The sequence below is a fragment of the Geotrypetes seraphini genome, chromosome 6, assembly GCF_902459505.1.
Source record: "Geotrypetes seraphini chromosome 6, aGeoSer1.1, whole genome shotgun sequence".
In the NCBI taxonomy this organism is placed as follows: domain Eukaryota; kingdom Metazoa; phylum Chordata; class Amphibia; order Gymnophiona; family Dermophiidae; genus Geotrypetes; species Geotrypetes seraphini.
Genome location: NC_047089.1, coordinates 237423745 through 237445176, shown reverse-complemented (window position 1 = coordinate 237445176; position 21432 = coordinate 237423745). Strand labels below are relative to the sequence as shown.

The 21432-nt window shown below is 41.5% G+C and overlaps 1 protein-coding gene across 4 annotated transcripts in view; it reads left to right on the top strand.

The window, feature by feature from the left end:
* KDM6A (lysine demethylase 6A) overlaps window positions 1–16929 on the top strand; it is a 547501-nt gene extending 530572 nt beyond the window's left edge. For all 4 annotated transcript variants that reach the window (XM_033949775.1, XM_033949774.1, XM_033949772.1 and 1 more), the window contains 2 exons: window positions 3002–3172; window positions 15717–16929. In XM_033949775.1, the coding sequence (XP_033805666.1) occupies window positions 3002–3172; window positions 15717–15746 (201 nt within the window). In that variant the 3' untranslated portion in view covers window positions 15747–16929. The remainder of the gene's footprint in view (window positions 1–3001; window positions 3173–15716) is intronic.
* The last annotated feature ends 4503 nt before the right edge of the window (window positions 16930–21432 follow it).

Sequence of the window (21432 nt, the reverse complement as noted above, 5' to 3'; positions counted from 1 at the left end):
ATTAAATAAGTTGTGTGTTTGTTTTTTAGCTTTTATCTCTTCATTTTATATTATTATAGTTTCTAAATACTGCAATTGGAAGAACATCACTTAGCCTATCGGTGATTAGTTCTTCTTTCACCCCTACCGACATGCATGTTTCAAAGAAACATTTCTTCAGGATCGAGGTAAACTATTAAAACAAAAAACAATTAACTCAGCTTCCGTTACTAAATTAAAAATATAGGCCATCATAACAACGTAGCCTCTTGTTATATAAATCTATCATTATACAGGGAAGCTAGAAAAACACCAACCCTAGCTTTCTATATTAAAGATAAACATCTTAAATGACCTTTTCGATATAGACCATACAGCCGCGCTTAACCGTTTGAGGGAGCTTTTTTCATCGTGTATTATGGACGCGGTTTGGTATCAAGACCATTAAATACAGCTGGCCCGACGCACACTGAAGGAATGTGTGACGTCATCATCCACGTCGTGCAGGTCTCAGCTACAACTAAAGATTATAGAATGGATAACCATTCTATTTCTTCATTGAGTCCCATCGGGGCTAAGGAATTTAATTTAAAGATCCATCTTTGTTCTTTAATAGCTAAAGCTTTTTGGATATTGCCACCCTCCCACCCTGCTGTCACAGTGTCCAAAATTCTCCATCTAATATCTGCCCAACTGTGTCCCATCAGTTGCCAATGCTTAACTAGTGGGGCAGTGTCTTTTTCCATATGGACCCGGGACTTATATTCTTTAAGGCGAATTTTAATGGATCTCATGGTACACCCAATATAAACCTTATCACAAAGACATTGTATCAAATAGACTACCCTGATCGAATCACACGTAGTGGATTCCCTAGAATAGTACATAGTCCCTGAATCAGGGTGAGTCCAGCTCCTACCCGTCATTGCAAGAGGGCACCATTGGCATCTACCAATATCCAAAAAGCTTTAGCTATTAAAGAACAAAGATGGATCTTTAAATTAAAATTCTTAGCCGGATGCAGTCCGAAGGGCCACACATATAATAACATTAACAACATTGAAAATCAATATAAATATAAGAAAAAGTTAAAAAATAAAAGGCATTCAGGAATATACCAGTCAGAATCAGCATATTGTTACACTTACAGATAAGTGATTTCACTGTTGTGTTATTTGGGTAAAAATGAAAAACTAAAAAAAAATTTTTGTATTTACATATTTGCTGATTGAAAGGGTTGGTTTAGGAACACGTTAAGTGCTATGATGGTTCCGTTGCCTCCCTTTACACAAAAATGTTTTAATATATAAGTTGATGTTTTTTTATTATCCTATATAAAGATAAGTTAATTTAATCATGAATTTTTAATGAGAATAACAGACAGTGCTGTTTGAGCTGGTGCATTTTGATGCAAGAGCCATGAGTTGTTAGCGAAAAGTTTAGATTGTTTTTGTCTAACTTTTTCATGTAGCCTTTTCAGCACTTCCAAACAATCCCTCTGATATCAAAAAAGGTTAGCAACATTGTTTTGACTTTTTGGACTGGTGGAACTTTTTTGGTCATGGAGAATTGGCTGACTTCCATTATGCACTTTGACGCTTTTTTTCAGGGTCATATTGGTACACCCATGTTACATCACCAGTGATGATAAGGCCGATAATTTGGCTCTCCAAAAGGTCTTGGCAAACTTCGACTCTCCTTTGCTTTTGTTCATCGGTGAGCTCCTTTGGGTCCATTTTTGCACACACCTTTCTCATGCCAAGATTTTCAGTTAAGATTTTCCTGTTTATTGATGTTTACTTGGTCTGCTATACTTCTCACAGTCAGCTGATGATTTTGATGCACAGTTTGATGAATTTTTGCAATGCTTTCATCAGTTCTGCTCATTACTGGCTGCCTTGACCTTTCTTCATCAGTGATGCTTTCTCTCAACCTCAGAAAAAAACATTCAATCCATTTGTACACTGATATTTTTTTCATGCCATTATCCCCATAAACTTGGACTAACATGTCCTTGATTTCACTTCCACTCTTGCCAAGTTTAACAAGAAATTTAATATTTGTTCATTGCTCTAATTCAAGCTGACGTTCTCGTGACAGCACACAAAAACACGCAACAATAATGAACGCCACTCAGCAAAAGACCACCACAAGTCGACACTGATAACCCAAAGTTATGAAACCTTACTGTGTTTTTTGCTGCCAATGTAAGCACACAGAGGCAAGTTTGTGAATTTAAAATGGTCAGACTGCGTACACAATACAGTGACTGCTTTTGAAAACCAGAGAAAATATTTTTCATCTCTTCTAAAAGTTTATTCAGTTATTCCATAACCAAGTATTTTCCCAATTTTATTTATTGCATTAGTTATTTTACAAAAAAATACTTACCTGGAATAATAAATAACTTCTTTTATGCAGAATAACATAAAGGACCGTTAAAAATATAAGTGATAAGTGAACAAAATGTATGCGTATCTTGCAGGGATAGGAAGAGATTATCAGGTAGACATTAAATGATGCACCATTTGAAAGAAGAGTTCTGTTATCAGCCCTGTTTAACCTATTAATGTTTTCATTTCTTGCTGGTGTGGGCTAACTTTGTACTGGTGAAAAATGAGAGCATTGATGTGGTAGGAGTCTAATGTGAGTTTATGATCTTAATTGGGGGGGGGGGGGTTTGCTGTTTTTACAATGTTCTTACTCATGGTAATACTAGGAAAGTGCTTGGATTGAGGAAGGAGCAGTAGCAAAATGGAGCTTGGAGAGGAAGATTTCATGGGAATTATGCTTAAGACTACTGTTGATTCGCTAAACCAAAAGGTACCGCTGTACACTACAATATCCAGGCTGGTAAAAATGTAGCAAAGAAAATTAACGGCTATTAGAAGTTCTTCATTGGTTGTTTACATTTCTTTGAAGATGATGTGATTAGTATAGAAATTCAATGCTTATTAGTTTTGACCCTATAAAATTTAGATTTTAGATATTTTTGATATATATAAATGTCTTTATCTCGCAGGTAGAAGTATTTGATCTGCTGTTTGTTACGCATGAGAGCAATTCACGAAAGACCTATGTTGTACATTGCCACGATTGTGCACAGAAAACCAGTTTGAATCTGGAAAATTTTGTGGTGCTAGAACAGTACACAATGGAGGACCTGATGCAAGTTTATGACCAGTTTACCTTGGTAAGTCAGTTCACCTGGGAGACTCAAATGTGTCCAAATGATGCTAGCATATTTATGAATATGTAAGGTTCTAAAAGGCCATGGCTCACCACTGTTTAAAACAGAGCAAATATTTTGTTTGCTAGCAGAGGTCCAAATCTAGAGGTGAGAGAGCCCTGGTGTAACTGCTTTAAGATGTAGTACACAGTATTGTCTATCAACAAATGGGTGACGACATCCAATGATACTGAAATAGAGTTCAATATTAGCTTCAAAAGGTTTTGTCCATGCACAGTCCTTTGTGTGTGTTACTGCCACTGCATTAGTACATCATTTTTCCTTTCTGCTCTACAGACCGTGAATGTGAAAGTAATACACTCTTAACCACCTTTTCTCTTATTTTCATCAGCTTTTTAAAATTATTTTAAACTAAATTCTTCAGATTCTTTGTAGAAGAAATACAGATGTTGATTTGATTTAGTTTCCTTACATTTGTAGGAGGTCCACAGAAAAGTCATATTCAGGAAGTGCCTAATCTGTGACAGAAAAATGAGGTTCTCCAATGAACACAAAAGAGGGGGTGGGGTGGATTTTATAAATGGTGCTCAAAAATTGGCACCAGAAAAAATCAGCATTAAGCAAGATTATGCAAAGTGCATGCACCTAGCCTGGTGCCAGATCTACACCTGGTGTAAATGCTGGCAATCAGATTAGGCACACTGAGACAGTATTCTGTAAGAACACGCATACATTTTAGGAATGCCACAACACACCCATGCCCCTCCCATCTCTCCTTTTTGAGTTTCACACTATTAGAGTTAGGTGCCATGTCTTACAGTGCGAAGCTAGATGCAAGCACAGATTGTGATGGGTGCGAGTAATGTCAATAATTGGTTATTAGCACCAAGTTGGCTACATCTTGGGAACAAGCCTAGATTTTGGCATGCAAATTTTGCTCCCATATATGGAATCCAGGGGAATGCTTCCTCTGCATAAGTGCCACACATTAAAACAATGGATATATTTGTGGTAGAAATGTATCAGAGGGCAGAGTTTCTAACAGCATCAGCTTCTCAACTGTGGAAGGAAATCCTCCATACCAAACAAGATGACAGCACCAGGCAAATCTCATTCCCAGCTAGGGCTGACAACCCCTGAACCCAGTGGCTAATGCATCCTTCTGGGGCCTAAAGAACTGTGCCCTCCAGTAGCATAACCAAGCTCTCAGGTGGTGTTACTGAGCTGCAGGTGCAACAACCCACAGATAATGGTGCCAGGAAGTAACATGAAAACTCCTTGATATTACAGCACTGGAGCATTAATGCTGAGCATTAACAAGACAGGTCTGTAAACTAGACACTAATGTTTCTATGCACATAAAAATATATGCAGTATGTGAGCTCCTATGTGCATACATATCAATATTCCACTTAAGTGTTTACAGAATAGTGCTTATCTGGCATAGCATGTGTTTGCAAGGGGAGCATACACATGAACTCAGCATAGCTCCCACATACTTGGGTAATTTACAGAATACTATAATTCATACAATGGACAGTGAAGTGAGTTGCCTGAGGTCAGGATGAGTATCACCAAAATTTTTTTTTTAAAATTTATTCAATTTTATAAACTTTTGCCTTCCCCCCACTCAAAGGCACACAGCGCAAGAAAATGTTTGACAACCTTCTGGCAACACAAGCAGCAAAACTCAACCATTCCATCTCCAACCTGCTGATGACAACAGGCGACCTCAAAACATTCCGAAAAGAAATCAAAACCCTGCTTTTCAAAAAATTCATCCAAATATCTTAACCCCTCTTCACCTACCTCCAAATAATTCTCCCCTATAAAATCCTCCCCAAATCACCTACCAAGTAAACAGATCCCTGAAATGTATTGTAATCTTACCTACTCCAAATGTAATCTATTTTTTTATATCACACAGTTCTGCACTGTCAATTTGCTATCCAACTTGTAAATCCCCTCGGAATCTCTCCAGCTATATCTCCTCTGTTGTTAAAAAAAAAAAAGTGTATCTTCACTGGAAAATGTCCAGCCAAATCTTTTGTAATCCGCCTTGAACTGCAAGGTATAGGCGGAATAGAAATCCGTAATGTAATGTAAACTTTACAAGAAAATAAATTCTTGCTAAGGATAATACAGCAGGTAAAATGTTAAGCATCACTTTTCACCATAAAGGAGGAAAACAAATATACAACAATATTGTCATGCTTCCTTAGACCACCAAAAGAACAATAAGGGGAGTTAAGGCAGGAATCTTTAAGAAGTTAACCAAAAAGGAAAAGAAAAACATTGCAATAAAGGCTATAACATAAATCTGCATTCAATACTTTCAATAACACCTTCATACAACAGCAATTTTCTTAAGCTCCAGAAATGATTTTAGCTGCTCCGGCTGAAAAAAGACATATTTAACTTGAGCATATTTGACAATGCATTTACAAGGGTAAGCCAATAAAAAAGACGCCCCCAGTGCCTTGAGGTCTTGTCTCATTGTCAAGAAATGTTTTCTTTTTTCCTGGGTAACCTTAGTTACATCCAGGAAACCCCATATCTTTTTTCCATAGAATAATTCTTTGGACACACGGAAGTACAGTTTCTTAAAGGAATCAATGTCCTGCTGGAAAATGAAGGAAGCTAAAAGAGTTGTTCTAACTGAAGAATCAGAAATGGATTCCTCCAGGATTGCTGATAAATTATTTAAATCTAATTGTGGAAATTGTTCTTTGTCTTCAACCACCATTGTGTCCCAGTTTTTAGCAGAAAAAGGAAGATAGAATACTTTGTTTAAAGGAGGAATATGGTCTGGAGAATACTTTAAAACTTCCATTAAGTATTTCTTGAACATATCATAAGCAGATATCCCAGGTACTTTGGGGAGCTTCAAGACCCTGACATTCAGCTGCGGTTGAAATTCTCATTCTCAATTTTCCAGTGTAATATTGTATTATCTTTAATCATAACATTTTTAAAGTCCTGGAGAGATTTTACTTCAGACTGTACTTCTATTATTATCTTTTTTTACTTCAATATTCGAATGTTCCAAAGCCTTAGAGATATTGTCAATTTTACTAGCCAGAACTTTTACCTCTTCCGATATCTTCGAGGCAGCCCTGTCCAATTTCTGGAGCATACCCCCAGTTGCCGTTAGTCATCTCGCTGGAGGAGATTAGTTCCCCAGTGTTGGTCGCCATCGACAGAAGCTCATCTGCTCTGGGCGCTTCCTCCAAAGGAACTCCCGGTGCAACTTAGGCAACACAGTCAGTTCCTACTGCCGGACAGGGAGGCGGTTCGGTGTACAGAGGCGAGAGCGATATCTCATGCCTTAGTGAGGGTAGGGCTTTCTTTACCCTCTCCCACAGCAGGGCTAGCTCCGCCAACTTTGATGCAGATGCTAGGCAACAATTGCTCTATCGTTTGCTGGCGAATTGGGGGCAAAGAAGTCAAGGAAGCTTGCGCTTTTACACTCTCTTTCCTTTTATGGGGCATAATTTCTGTAGCGATCAAATTCTCGCTGCAACGAGAGCTCGATCTTAGCATTTGGTTGATGCCGCCATCTTGGCCACTCCCCCTGGCTCGATCTTCATCACCAAAATTTGAACCCTTGATTGTATGTTGATCTAGTTACTAAACAGCTAGTTACTTTAGCGAATGTGCATGAAAATGATTTGCATATAACAGAGGCAGAGTTTGCACATCTGTCTTTTACTTATTTATTGAAGCTGATCAGTAAGTCCTGAACTTCTATTTTGTTCTAAGCTATGTATGAACTGAGATACTAATGCAGAGGTAGTAACAAGCAAGAAAAACAGCCCATGTTGAAGAGCGTTCATAAAGCTAATTCTGAGCTCTGAGAGAGATTATGTATCTTGGATGAAATCATCCACTTGTATTTATCCTGCTTTCCTCAGAAAATCCCAATTAAGGTAAGCAATATTACTTTACTGCATCAGAATATAATAAAATAAGAGCAAAATGGTTCAGCTGCATGGTTTAGGCTGTATTCTTTTTTGCCTAATTATGTCAGAGTTGGTGTACTCAGGTCCAGCAAGGAACAGAAAATGAATGTCATTTGCTGTGGTGTAGATTCTGCCAGCCAGTGAATAGTGGTAAAAACGTCCTTCAGAGGAGGAAAAGCACAAGTTTCCAAAGCTGCCTGGATGAAACAGCAAAATGATCGGAGAAGTAGAGAAGGCCAAAAATAATATAAAGCCATCTGAATTCAGTAAAACCTTAGTTTGCGAGTATAATTCATTATCCCAGGACAAGCAGGCAAGTATTCTCACATATGGGTGACGTCATAGACGGAGCCCGGATGCGGACACCTCACAAGCAGCAGACTTGCTTGAAGAAACTCGAAGTTTTGAGTCACCCGCACCATGCATGCGTAAGTGCCTTCCCGCCCAGCGCAGGGCGCATCTCCTCAGTTCTCAGTTTTCCGCGGAGCCGAGAAGTCCGTCTTTGACTCTCTGCGTGAACTTTGTTACTTAGTGCCTTCTCTGAACCGCTTTTTGTATTTCTTTTTCTCACGAATCACTGTTCTTATTTTATTTCTTTCTTTTAAAAAAAAAAATTTTCTTCCGTTCGTTTTCCAGGACGGGCCGCCCGGCAGCAGCCCAAGGGCTTTGATCTTGCGGCAGCTATTTTTTATTCTGTGCCCCGGTTTGTTACGGGCTTCAAGAAGTGTGGCAAGTGTCAGCGCATGATATCTCTTATGGACCCAAATAGTCGCTGCCTCAAGTGTCTTGGGCCAAATCATCAACCTAGGTTGTGCCTGCCTTGTCAAACACTTCAGCCTCGTGCTTTCAATCGTCGTCGTATCTTGGTGGACCAGCTCTTCGGGATGGAGTCGTCTTCTGATCCCTCGACTTCTAAGGCGACTTCGGCTTCGACTCCTACCGAGGCTCCTCCTATTTCTACGGCTTCCACCTCAAGCCTCATCAGACCTTCATCGTTTGCAGCGGCTCTTTCTTCGACGACATCTGCTGTATCTTCCCCTGTTTCCTCAGATCAGATAGCTCAGCACTCGGTTCCACCGGTAGTGCTTAAAGTGCCTAAGACTCCCAGGTCGAAGCACACTTACACTACCTCGAAAGAACCTCTAGCCAAGGCAGGTGGTCCGGTTTCAGACGCGGATCCATTCTTGCCGGCTTCTTTCCAGACCATGTTAGAGAAGCAGTTTATTCAGTTCCTTACAAATATGGGACCCAAACTGCTTCCTCTTATCCAGCCTGGACATTCAGCAGACTCGAGGTCGAGCCGCTTCCTTTGCATCAGTCTGAGCTTACACACTCTTTGCAGGGAGCAGAGTCTCTGCGAGTGTCTGGTCTGGTATCCACGCACATGAAGCAAGGAGCAGATTCTTTGCAAGTGCCTCGACAGGATTCCTCACACTCTATACAAGGAGCAGAGTCTTTGGGAGTGCATCGAGGTTGAAACGGCCAGGTCCCAATTTGTATTAGCCTCGTCCTGCTGTCACATACATACACACAAACACACATGCAAATAGGCAAAAAGATATCTCTCCTCTTTATTCAGAGTACTGCATACACCTTTTATAGCATTTCACATGGGTCAGTTTTTTTTTAACATATGTCTGTAGGAAAGACCATATATGGTAACAGGATACATAAAAGCAACTAGAAAAAGGTAGCAAACATAAGGGGAGGGGGAAATAGTGGGAAGTTTCCAATATGGCATATAATACTGTCCTGTCTAAGGTCTAGCAGTGTTTCTTGTAACAAATGTTTCTTATCAAAACAAGAATTACAGAACACAATGGAGACACAGAGCTCAGAACACAAAAAGAAAAGGCCTTGTGGTTTTTTCCTTGGCAAAATGTTAACTGTTTCAGCAGTTCCTTTTACATAAGCAAGAATAGAAAAACTTACAAAGAATATATGCCCCTTCAATCCAAACTTACAAAGAATATATGCCCCTTCAGAGGTTCCTCCATCAAGCCTCTGGAGCTTTGATCTACAGCCTCCAGTCCTATCCATTCTTTGATAGCTTCGGCTGCTTCCGTCTCCGAGGCGAAGTGTCCTAGATCCTCGAGATCTGCTTCCAGACACAGTTTTCACCGGCTATCGAGGCATCCCTCCAGGCATAGTTCTTCTAAAGGACGACCTTCTTCAACTAAGCCTCGCTCTACTCCAACTTCGACTAGACCATCGACTCCTCGTTCCCGGTCCCCAATGCCGGACCTCGAGGATATCCCGGTTTCAATTGCCTCATCTAAGTCACCATGTTCCTTTGATGCCTTTTTTTTTCCTGCCGAGGCTTCATCTTCGACCCAAGCTGCCTCGATGTCCTCGAGTCCTTCTTGAGGCAAAGCATTGGTGAATCAGCTATCTTTTTCATCTTTTCTTCGTCAGATGGCTGTGGACTTGGATCTTTAATTGGACACTGGCTCTAAATACTCTTAAGGAGTATCTCGAAGTCATGCATCTTCCTCAACCTCCGGCAGAATCACTAAAGCTTTCTCTTCATAAGCTTTTAAATCAGACTTTTGGTCGATTCATGGAAACCTTTTTCCATACCAGCTGTTCCTTGCAAATTGGACTCTAGGTATAAGACTGTGCATCGCAAAGGGTTTGACAACTCACAGTTATCTCATCAATCCCTACTTGTCAAGTCCTCTTTGAAGAGATCCCATCCTTCCAAGGTTTATGCTACTGTTCCTACTGGAAGGGAAGGGAAAACTATGGACAAATTCGGACGTTGCATCTACAAAATGCTATGATGTCCTCAATTATAATTTTCAATTTGTCAAAGTTTTTGAATTATTTGGATACCCAAATGCACTTTGAATTTCAGGAAGTCCTTGCTTCTTTGTCTCAACTCTGTTTGCATCTCCTCCAGTCATCTTATAATGCCTTCGAGTTGTCTGCCCGAGCGGCTGCTTGCTCTGTAGCTATGTGTCATCTTGCCTGGCGGCGTACCATTGACATGGACCCTAATCTTCAGGACCACTTAGCTAATATTCCTTGTGAGGGCAGTGACCTCTTTGATGAATCCATCGAGGCAGCCACCAAGAAATTGTCTGACCATGAAAAATATTTTGCTTCTATTGTCAGACCTAAGCCAAAGCCAGCTCCTGCTAAACCTGCACGCCCTACTCTTATCTATCAGAGGCGTTTTGCTCCGAAGCCGGCTCCTTATACTCGCCCTCCTCTTAAGAAGCAGCAGCCTCAGAAGCAACAAAAACCTCAACCTTCTGCTGCACCTAAGGCTTCTCAGCCTTTTTGACTGTTTACAACAGAGCATAACTTCCACCGTTCTGACTCTGCCTCCTTTCCCCCTATAGGAAGTCGTCTCCATCATTTTTACCACCGATGGATGATAATTACATCCAGCCTCTGGGTTCTTTCCATCGTCAAGGAAGGATACTCTCTTCATTTCTCTCAAATTCCACCAGAGCTTCCTCTAAGAGAGTATCCTTCAAATCCAGACCACCTTCTTCAGGAAGCTCAAGCTCTGCTTCGTCTCCATGCCATCGAACCAGTTCCCTTGGAACAGCAGAACAGGGGGTTTTACTCCTGTTACTTCCTTGTTCCGAAGAAGACGGGCGATCTGCGACCCATTCTAGATCTCAGGGCTCTCAACAAATTTCTAGTCAAAGAAAAGTTTTGAATATTGTCCCTGGCATCCCTTTACCCCTTCTCGAGCAGAACGACTGGTTATGCTCTCTGGATCTCAAGGAGGCCTACACTCATATCCCCATTCATCCGGCCTCCTGTCAGTACCTCAGATTTCGGGTGGGGAATCTGCATTATCAATACAGAGTACTATCATTTGGCCTGGCCTCGTCTCCCAGAGTGTTCACCAAGTGCCTGGTAGTGGTAGCAGCAGCTCTAAGGAATCATGGTCTTCAAGTGTTTCCCTACCTCGACGACTGGCTTATCAAAGATTCCACTTTTCAAGGGGTTATTGTAGCAACCCGACAGACTACCTGGTTCCTACAAAGTTTGGGATTCGAGATCAATTTTCACAAATCTCAGCTTCAACCCTCACAGACTGTACAATTCTTAGGAGCTGTTCTGGACATAGTCCAACTCAGAGCATTCCTTCCAGAACAACGCCTGGAAGCTCTTCTTTAACTCTGTCAAACAGTGTCTTCCCGCTCTTCCATCTTAGCGAGACACATGATGGTACTTCTGGGTCACATGGCCTCTACAGTTCACGTGACTCCTTTTTCCAGACTTCACCTCAGAATTCCTCAGTAGACCCTGGCATCTCAATGGACGCAAGTTTGCGACCCTCCTTCTCGACACATTTCAGTCACTCCTTCCTTGAAGAAGTCTCTCCATTGGTGGATGCTCTCTTCCAATCTTTTCAGAGGCTTGCTTTTTCAAACGCCTCCTCATCAGAATGTCCTCGCGACAGACTCTTCGACCTACGCTTGGGACGCTCATCTCGATGGTCTCCATACTCAAGGCCACTGGACCAGTGCAGATCGTCAGTGTCACATCAATCTGTTAGAACTCAGAGCGATTTTCAAGGCTCTCAACGCTTTTCAACATCTTCTTCACGACCAGGTGGTCCTCATCCGAACGGACAACCAAGTCGCCATGTATTATGTCAACAAACAGGGAGGGACGGGATCTTCCTCCTTTTGTCAAGAAGCTCTGACTGGGCAATCTGCCACAACACCTTCCTCAAAGCTGTCTACATTCAAGGGGTGAAGAATTTCTTGGCGGACAACTTGAGTCGTCTTCTGCAACCTCACGAATGGACACTCCATTCCTCGCCTCTTCATCACATTTTTTCACAGTGGGGAACGCCTCTTTGCGACTCCCCACAACTACAAACTTCCTCAGTTCTGCTCCAGGATATACTCTCCTCATCGCCTTGAGGCAGATGCTTTTCTTCTGGAATGGATGAATCTCTTTCTTTACGCATTCCCTCTCATTCTCAAGACTCTGGTCAAGTTGAAGAACAAGCATGCCACCATGATTCTAATCGCTCCTCGGTGGCCGAGACAACCTTGTAACTCCCTTCTACTTCAACTCAGCAGCAGAGAGTCTTATCTTCTACCAGTTTTTCCTTCTTTGCTTACACAGAGTCAAGGATCTCTGCTTCATTCCAACCTGCAGTCTCTACACCTGACAGCTTGGTACCTCTCAACATAACCTATCTTCAGTTTTCTCAATCTGTAAGAGATGTTTTAGAAGCTTCTAGGAAGCCTACCACTAGACAATGCTATCACCAAAAGTGGACTAGATTTTCTACGTGGTGTTTTTCTCATCTTCTGTTTTGGACTACCTGTTGCATTTATCCAATTCTGGCCTCAAGTCTACATCTATCCGAGTCCATCTCAGTGCAATTGCGGCTTTCCATCGGCCTATTAAAGGGAAACCCCTCTCTGCTCATCCAGTGGTTTCCAAATTTATGAAAGGACTCTTCAATGTCAAACCTCCTGTCAAACCGCCTCCTGTGGTTTGGGACCTTAATGTTGTCCTTTCTCAAATAATGAAGCCTCCATTTGAACCAATTGATAAGGCTCATCTGAAGTATCTCACTTGGAAAGTGGTGTTTCTCATAGCCCTCCCTTCTGCTCGACGAGTCAGTGAGCTGCAAGCTTTAGTTGCTGACCCACCATTCATGGTGTTCCATTATGACAAAGTGGTTCTTCGTACTCATCTTAAATTCCTCCCTAAAGTGGTCTCGGAATTTCATCTCAACCAATCCATTGTTCTTCCAGTGTTTTTTCACAAGCCTCATTCTCATCATGGAGAATCAGCTCTTCATACTCTGGACTGTAAACGTGCTTTGGCCTTCTACTTGGAACACACCAAACCACACAGAACTGCTCCTCAACTTTTTGTTTCCTTCGATCCAAATAAGTTGGGCCATCCTATTTCTAAGCCTGCCATTTCCAACTGGATGGCGGCTTGTATCTCTTTCTGCTGTGCCCAGGCTGGATTACCCCTTCACAGTAAAGTCACAGCCCATAAGGTTAGAGCTATGGCAGCTTCAGTAGCTTTCCTCAGATCTACACCTATTGAGGATATTTGTAGAGCTGCTACTTGGTCCTCGATTCATACCTTCACTTCTCACTATTGTCTGGATACTTTCTCCAGACAGGATGGACAGTTTGGACAAACAGTATTACAAAATTTATTCTCCTAAATTGCCAACACTCCCACCATCCCATTCTGTTTAGCTTGGAGGTCACCCATATGTGAGAATACCTGCCTGCTTGTCCTGGGATAAAGCACAATTACTTACCGTAACAGGTGTTATCCAGGGACAGCAGGCAGCTATTCTCACAACCCACCCACCTCCCCTGGTTGGCTTCTCTGCTAGCTATCTGAACTGAGGAGACGCGCCCTGCACTGGGCGGGAAGGCACTCGCGCATGCATGGTGCGGGCGACTCAAAACTTCGAGTTTCTTCAAGCAAGTCTGCTTGTGAGGCGTCCGCATCCGGGCTCCGTCGATGATGTCACCCATATGTGAGAATAGCTGCCTGCTGTCCCTGGATAACACCTGTTATGGTAAGTAACTGTGCTTTCCGGAAACATGCTTGTAATCCAAAACACTCGTATATCAAAGCAAATTTCCCCATAAGAAATAATGGAAACTTAGACGATTTATTCCACAACCCAAAAACATTAATACAAAATACTGTACGTGCTTGTACAGACCTTGCTCATTTAGAACAGTCACTACACTTGTGCAGCATCAGAGAGAGAAGAACCATCAGCTCAGTTGTGATGACATGACACGCATATACTGTACGTACTTGTATTGCCAGGGCTGGATTAACCAATAGGCCCAGTAGGCACGTGCCTAGGGTCTGAAATGTTCAGGGGGGCCCGATGAAGGAGGGCATCAACATTGTTTTTCCAATCAGCGATGCCCCCCCCCAATCGGCAATGCGGGCCCCCCCCCCCAATCGACCGAAAGTAAGACAAGCAAGCAATGCGGGTAAGAAAGGCAATGGGAACTATAATTTTTCAAGCGGTGCTGCTTGCCGAAAGCTTCCCTCTGACGAAGCTTCCTGTTTCTGCCTGAGCACGTCAGAGGGAAGCTTTGGGAAGCAGCACTGCTTGCAAAATTACAGTTCCCATTGCCTTTCTTACCCGCGTTGCTTGCTTGTCTTACTTTCCGTCGATTGGGGGGGCCATCGCCGATTGGAAAAACAATGTTGATACCCTTCTTCATCGGGCCCCCCTAAACATTTCCTCAGGTCAGGACAGGGATACTGTAACAACAGTATAGTTTACTGATCTGAAAAAAGAGGTTTTAACCTCTGAAAGCTAAGTAAGAAATATAATAGTCCAATAAAATGATGGGCACTAAATTTTCTTCTCGCTATGCCCCATGCCTCCTACCCAAATGCATAATATAAATTGGGCTTCCCAAAGCCCTGCCAGCTGAAGATCTCTTCCTCTAGGAAGGAAGGGGAGTTTTGTTCAGAGATGTTTGGAGGTTGCATAGAAGAAAAACTGTACACCTGCACTGGTATGGTAATCTTTGTTTTGAATTTTTAAATTAAAGAAATAAAGTGGAAATAAAGAAGTAAATACATGGGGGTGGGGCAGGGGGCTGGGTATGGTGGGGTGGGGCGGGGTAGGGGACCCAGTGTACTTGTATGCCTAGGGACCCTCGAAGAATTAATCCTGCCCTGTGTATTGTAAGACTGCGCTCGTTTAGAACAGTCACTACACTCCAGTATCAGAAAGAACCACCATCGGCTCAGTTGTGATGACGTGATTTGCATATACTGTACGTATTCGTATTGCAAGACCTCGCTCATTTACTAAGTTAAAATTTAATCAAACGTTTTGCTCATCTTGCAAAACACTTGCCCACCAAGTTACTTGCAATCCAAGGTTTTACTGTATAATGTAAAGAAAATAAGAAGTCCTACATCAATGTAATTTTGGGGGAGAGATTCATCAAGCAGCGTTAAGTGCCTTAATGTACATTATTTATATAGAAACATGATGGCAGATAATGGCCAAATGGCCCTTCTAGTCTGCCCATCCCGCAGTAACAATGATCTCTTCCACTCTCTAAGAGATCCCTTAACATGATGTAAAGGGCCCTAATGCTGCTTATCATATGGTGATATTTAAATTGTTGCGGGTTGGTTAATAATGAGATGCAAAATATGCAAATGCATGGTTTGCAATTTGTATCTTATTACTATGCAAATGGCCTAATATGTTAAGGCTCAAAAACCACAGTAAAATGACCCTCAGCTTTTATCTGGGGTTATTTTACCTCCCAGGAGCATTGAGCCACTGAGAGAGGGCCCTTCCCCAATCTTGCCTGCCCCCCTTTCCCCCAGTGAAACATGAACCCTAGTGGTATTCCCTAGCTTCTGCATGAAGACCCTTGGACTCTTCAGATCCCCAATGCTGTTACACAGGTATCCCCAATGCTCCCAAGCCGCAGGAATAATGCTTCTTGTGAGAATCGGGTGCAGTAAAGGATAATTTTTTCCCACACCTTGATTAATTCTCCCCACCAACAGTGATCTTAAATAATGCTTTCTAGCACATTAAAAAAAAAATTTTATTTCTGTTTTTTTAGGCTCCTCCATCTCCGTCATCCTCATCTTGACATTGTTCCATGGACAGTAATTGAAAACTTTTTCTGATATTCAGGAAATAATCCAATTCTGCACCACTATTTTGTTTTGATTTTCTTTTCTTTTTCTGTTCATTTGTTTGTTTTTTGGAGGGGGGATTCTGTTCTGTTTTTGTAGCTAAATCCTATAAGGCTGCTGGCTGAAAGCTGTGTCTATGCAACCTTCCCAGTGAGGAGTGTCAACCAACCAGACAGGAGAGATCACTGCTCCATATCCAGGACTTAACCATAAATGAAGCTGATCCAGCTGTTCTTAAAAGAAATATATATATAAATATATATGAAATCCCACATTTTGTATATTTCTGAAAAAAAAACTGGCAAGATTATACAGACTACTGACTTGAAAACCACCTCTTTTGTATCTGTTTCTGGGCTGATGAATCATGTTTGATCCATTTCCCCCTTCAAAAAGAATACTAGCTTAGCTGGTCATTTCTTTGTAAAGTAGGTAGGAATTAAGTCTCTTTGGGCAACATTTTTTTAATGTGAAAAGTTAGGTGAGAGATTTTTTACAGTTTTGGTTTTATTTCTGTCTCGTTTTTTTAAGCCATGATGGTTAAACTTTTGGTTTCCTATATAAAATAAAATAAAAATAAAAATTAACAGCCAAGTCACAAAGATAAATGGGTTGCACATAGACTAAGGAATAAACTTCAGATTTGTGATTTTTGTTTCTAATCTTGATGTAAATTTACACTATTTATAAATACATATTTATTGCTTGAAAATATTTGTGAATGGAATGCTGTTATTTTTTCCAGATTACCTGCCATTGAAATTTTAAGGAGTTTTGTCATTTCAAACACTACTCCTATTACATTTTCTATATAATGTAAATAAAACTGCTTAGCATTGTACAGAAACTTTTATTAAAATTGTTTAATGTTTAAAGAGTTTTCTATTGTTTGAGTTTTAACAAGAATTTATGTACAGCTACCTGTCATGTTCATTTTTTTCATATATTGACTACATATATATTTATATATACACTTGTGTGTGTATATATATATATATATGTATATAAATGTGTACAAAATTGTAAAGCCTACATTTTTAACTCATTTAAGTTTCTTATCTATAGTAGATTTGAGGTGTCTACTGTAAAGTATTGCTTATAAAATTGATTTTAAAAATATATAGTGTCTTTTCAAGACCTTTCATGTCCTCACTGTCTTATTGGTAAACATCATTTGCTTTAGTAAAAGGTAAACATTGCCTGCCAAAATGTAGCAAAAATGAAAACTGGGTGACCAGTAATACTAATTTGGTCTCATAGTTACATTCCAGTAACTTAACTGTGAAGAACAGTTAATTTATAGAATTCCTTCTGATTTAATCAGAACAAATCGTATATTCAGCAACATAATAAAACAATCATTCTTTCAGAATGTATGAATTCATTATTAGGGGTACAAGAGGAAATGTTCCATAATAAAATAATAATAATAATCTGAACCCAGTTCTTTGTGACTCTGTGACTGCAACTCTGCACCATTGGAAGTTATATTACATGTTGCAGTTGAATTCTGAAATTAATAAAAGATATCTTTATAGTGTGACTTTATAGTCACACAAAAAAGGCAAAGTAGGTGTCTTTTCAACCAATTATACAATAAAGTCATTGGTTGAAAAGACACCTACCTTTTTTGTTTGACTGTCTTTATCCCAAGGTGAGGTCAGTTGTTCTTCTGTCTGCCTGTCTGATCTGAAACTTGATCACATATCGCTAGCCACTGCTTAACATTTTTTTTCCAAAGTGGTGTCTCCCATGGATGAATTTAAATGAGGAGAAACTAAAGTTTTACATTTCAAACAATCTCAGATTTAGAGAAAAAATATCAGTCACAAGGGGAAGTGTTGCAAATAAAACAGAATGCAATTCCAAGAAAGTTCACTAAGCCAATTCAACTATGGTGGAAAACATTTTAAGCATTTACAATTTAAACAAAAGTTGCATACAAAACCAGTCTCCCGCAAAATCTAGTCCTTCCTGGGAATTCTACATTTCCTATAGAATTGTGGGAGATTGTGGACTGGAGCATCAGGAATGGAAGCAGCTACCATGTATCCCTCACAATGGAAATTATTCCAGTTGGAGAATGACACAGGGACAAATTTGTCCCCATCTCCACAAGAACTCAATTTCCCCAGCCCGGCCCTACAAGTTTGGTCGCTATCCCTGTCCCATTCCTGAAAGCTCTGCCTTAACCACACAAGCCTCAAACACTTATGATTTTAAAGTGTTTGAAGCTTGTGCAGATGAGGATGGAGCTCAGGCATTGGTGGAATGAGGCATTATGACATCACAATCTGAGCTCTAGAATGTTGCTACTTAGGATTTTTAAGTGTTTGAGGCTTGTGCAGATGAGGACAGAGCTTGCAGGAATGTGCCAGGACAGGAAAAGAACTTGCTGGGACAGGACAGCAAAATGTGTTCCCGTGTTGTTCTATAATTCCAGTGACACCTCAAGCCGCATCTTCCACCTCCTTTTCCAGAACAAACTGTTGCACGCTGAGGCCAAGAACTAGGGGAAGTGATTCTAGCCTGAAGTGACAGCTTGTCAATAGTTGTGGCTTCTTGCTCTGGCCAAAAGTATGGCGGGGCTCTCATGTGAGCTTGTCTAAGAATAAGGGATTAGGAGAGAGATGGTCAAGGGAAACTTGTCTGATGATGGTGGGAAGCCCCACCCCTTCTCCCCAGAGCTCACAGTACATTCCTCTTCAGCCCTTAGGGGCTCCTGTTGCAGCATGCAGCCACCTTCAGCACATTGAGGGAAAGGAAGCCAGTCGTCCCCCTCGCTGCACCGAGACTCCATCACTCTGATATCCATCTCCCGACTCCTCTCCACTTCTTCCCCAGAGCTCACAGTGCTTTCCCCTTCAGCCCTAAAAAGGGCAGCCAAGCAAGTGAATCTCCCCCAAAGGCCATCTGCATGGCCCAAGGAGGACCAGCCCAAAAAACATGCTCATACTCAACCGTGTCACTCACAATCAAGCCAATACACCATGCCCCCTTCTAGCCATCACACTCATACTCCCCGTGATAGCATACCACATATCCACCATCACTGGCCAGGGCCGAGATGGAGACCTAAAAAGCTGCTACCGCGCAAAGCCCAAAACAATCAATACCCACAACCTCATATAGATCAAAACTGACACATACACCCCCCATTGCATACAACGTTGCAGCAGCCCTAGTGAATGCCAGATTCATAAACGACAAAGATCTCGTTCTCACAGACGCCATCACAGAGTACAACTGGGACCTCCTACTAGTGACAGAAACATGGCTCAAAGACAACAGTGGAGCCACCTTGGATGCTTTATGTCCTCAAGGCTACCAAGCACTGGCATGCTCCCGTCTCAACAAGAGAGGGGGAGGGGTGGCAGCGATCGCCAAATCCAAGTTAAACCCAAGCCAAATACACTCAATAACACTACCAGACCTATATGCCTCGTTTTCTCAATAGGCCACGACAAAAAATCACAATCATACTAGTCTACAGAACACCCTCCTCTCCTATGTCTGCGCTCGACGAACTGCTAACCATTTTAAGCAACCTGTCCATAAACCATAAACAAATCCTAGTCCTAGGAGACCTCAACTTCGCCCCACAAGATTTCATCAAAACACTGTCAGATCTGGGACTCACTCAACAAGTCAACTCTCGCACTCATTCCTCTGGAAGCACACTGGACCTAATCTTTCTACCAGACGGCCCACAAATTAACCAGAAAACATCCTTGCCAACAAACATTGTGGTCCCCTGGACCGACCACCATATAGTCACGTTCGGCCTGCACACCAGAGTTAAAGAGGCAGCAGACCGAACAAATTCCCAGGAGACAATTACATTCGACCCAAAGTCAATAAACCCAATCACATTTTCCCACGGCATCTCCAAACTACAACTAAGCACAAACTCCCTAGAAGAGAAGGCACTGACCTGGCACTCAGGCATTAAAACACTCTATGAGAACCTAGCAAAAGTCAAGGTGACCAAACCTAACTCACGACCATTCTCTTCACCCTGGTTTACAGAAGACCTGAGAGTACAAAAAAGGAGAGTCAGAAAAGCAGAAAATACTTGGTACAAACTCTCAGTGACGAGGACAAATCCTCCTGGAAAAACTTGCTGCAAAACTACAAACTAGCCACATATGAAGCAAAGAAAGCACATTTCACTGCTCTACTATCCAAGGTCCCAAACAGATTGAAGGCCATCTTCTCAATAACGAAAAACATATTCTCCTCATCCCAAGGTCCAATGCATTCCCAGCAAACGAACCTAAACTACAAATCCCTCTCCACCTTCCACGACAAAATATCAAAGATACGCGCAAGTCTGGACTAAGAGGCCAAAGCACTCCCATACATCCCAGAGACCACCCAAGATGGCAATCCACTCAAGACGGAAACCTTGAACATTTTCAAACCGATCTCCCACAATGACCTCAAAACCATAATCAACTCTGTATGCCCCACAACCTCGATTCTGGACCCATGTCCCTCCACTACACTCCTGAACACAAACAAGGTATTCCTGGAATCCATCCTACCCCTAATAAATGAGTCTCTTACAACAGGTGTAGTTCCACAGAGCTGGAAATCTCCCATAGTAAAACCACTCCTGAAAAAACCAACCATGGACCCAGACAACCCAAGCAGCTTCAGACCTGTCTCAAACCTCACATTCATCGCAAAAATATTGGATAAGACAATACTCACGCAATTTCAAGACTTCATGGAGACAAACACCACCCTCTCCAACTTCCAATCGGGCTTCAGGAAACACCACAGCACAGAAACTATGCTTTTGGACATCCTAGATGACTGCTGGAAAATCCTAGATGACGGAAATGACGCACAGCGCTGATATTGGTGGTTGCCTAAAAAGCAGCCACCAATCACTTGTCAAGTAATGGCATCCTTTAGAGAATCGCGCCTCCAGGAAAGATAGATGCCAGAAATGTAGGCCGGGGTTTTCAAGACCTACATTTCTGGTGCCTGTCTTTGCTGTGAATAATGCTTACATGGGTTCTTTGTAATGCCTAACGCCACTTCTGGCATTGGCCAAGCCTACAGTGATGTTAAGCACGATTTCAGTGCCTTTTAGTGCCAGTAGGCACTTTAAATTTGTTCATTGCCATTTCAAACACTTATTTCGAATTAACTTGGCACCTACATGGGCAGCCGGGACTACACAGTACCCTAAGCCACCCGTATTATCACAGGTCTGAAAAAAAAAAACTCCGTACAAATATATTTATTCAATCTCTCCTTTCATTTCATAGGCTTATTTTTCAAAATTCATTTCCTGTCATATTCATCACTATGTATGAACAAAAGATTAATTCTGCATAAAACAATTGTATAATGACTACAGCTAGGAACAAAAAGTTATTTCAATTTATATTAAAGCATGTGAATTAAGGCTTTGGTAAACTTATCTTGAAAAACTATCCTCTCGAAGCAGAAGTAGTTTCTTCATCTAATATTCCAGAATGCTTATTCCTCTTCCTGACAGAAAGCACTTCTGTTTCCTGTTTCACCCTATCAAGGCTACTTCAGAGGAAAACAACTATGTCGTTTACTCAACATTACTCTCTCCAAGCGCTTTCATACAGCAAACAAGCAGAAATGGCACCCCTC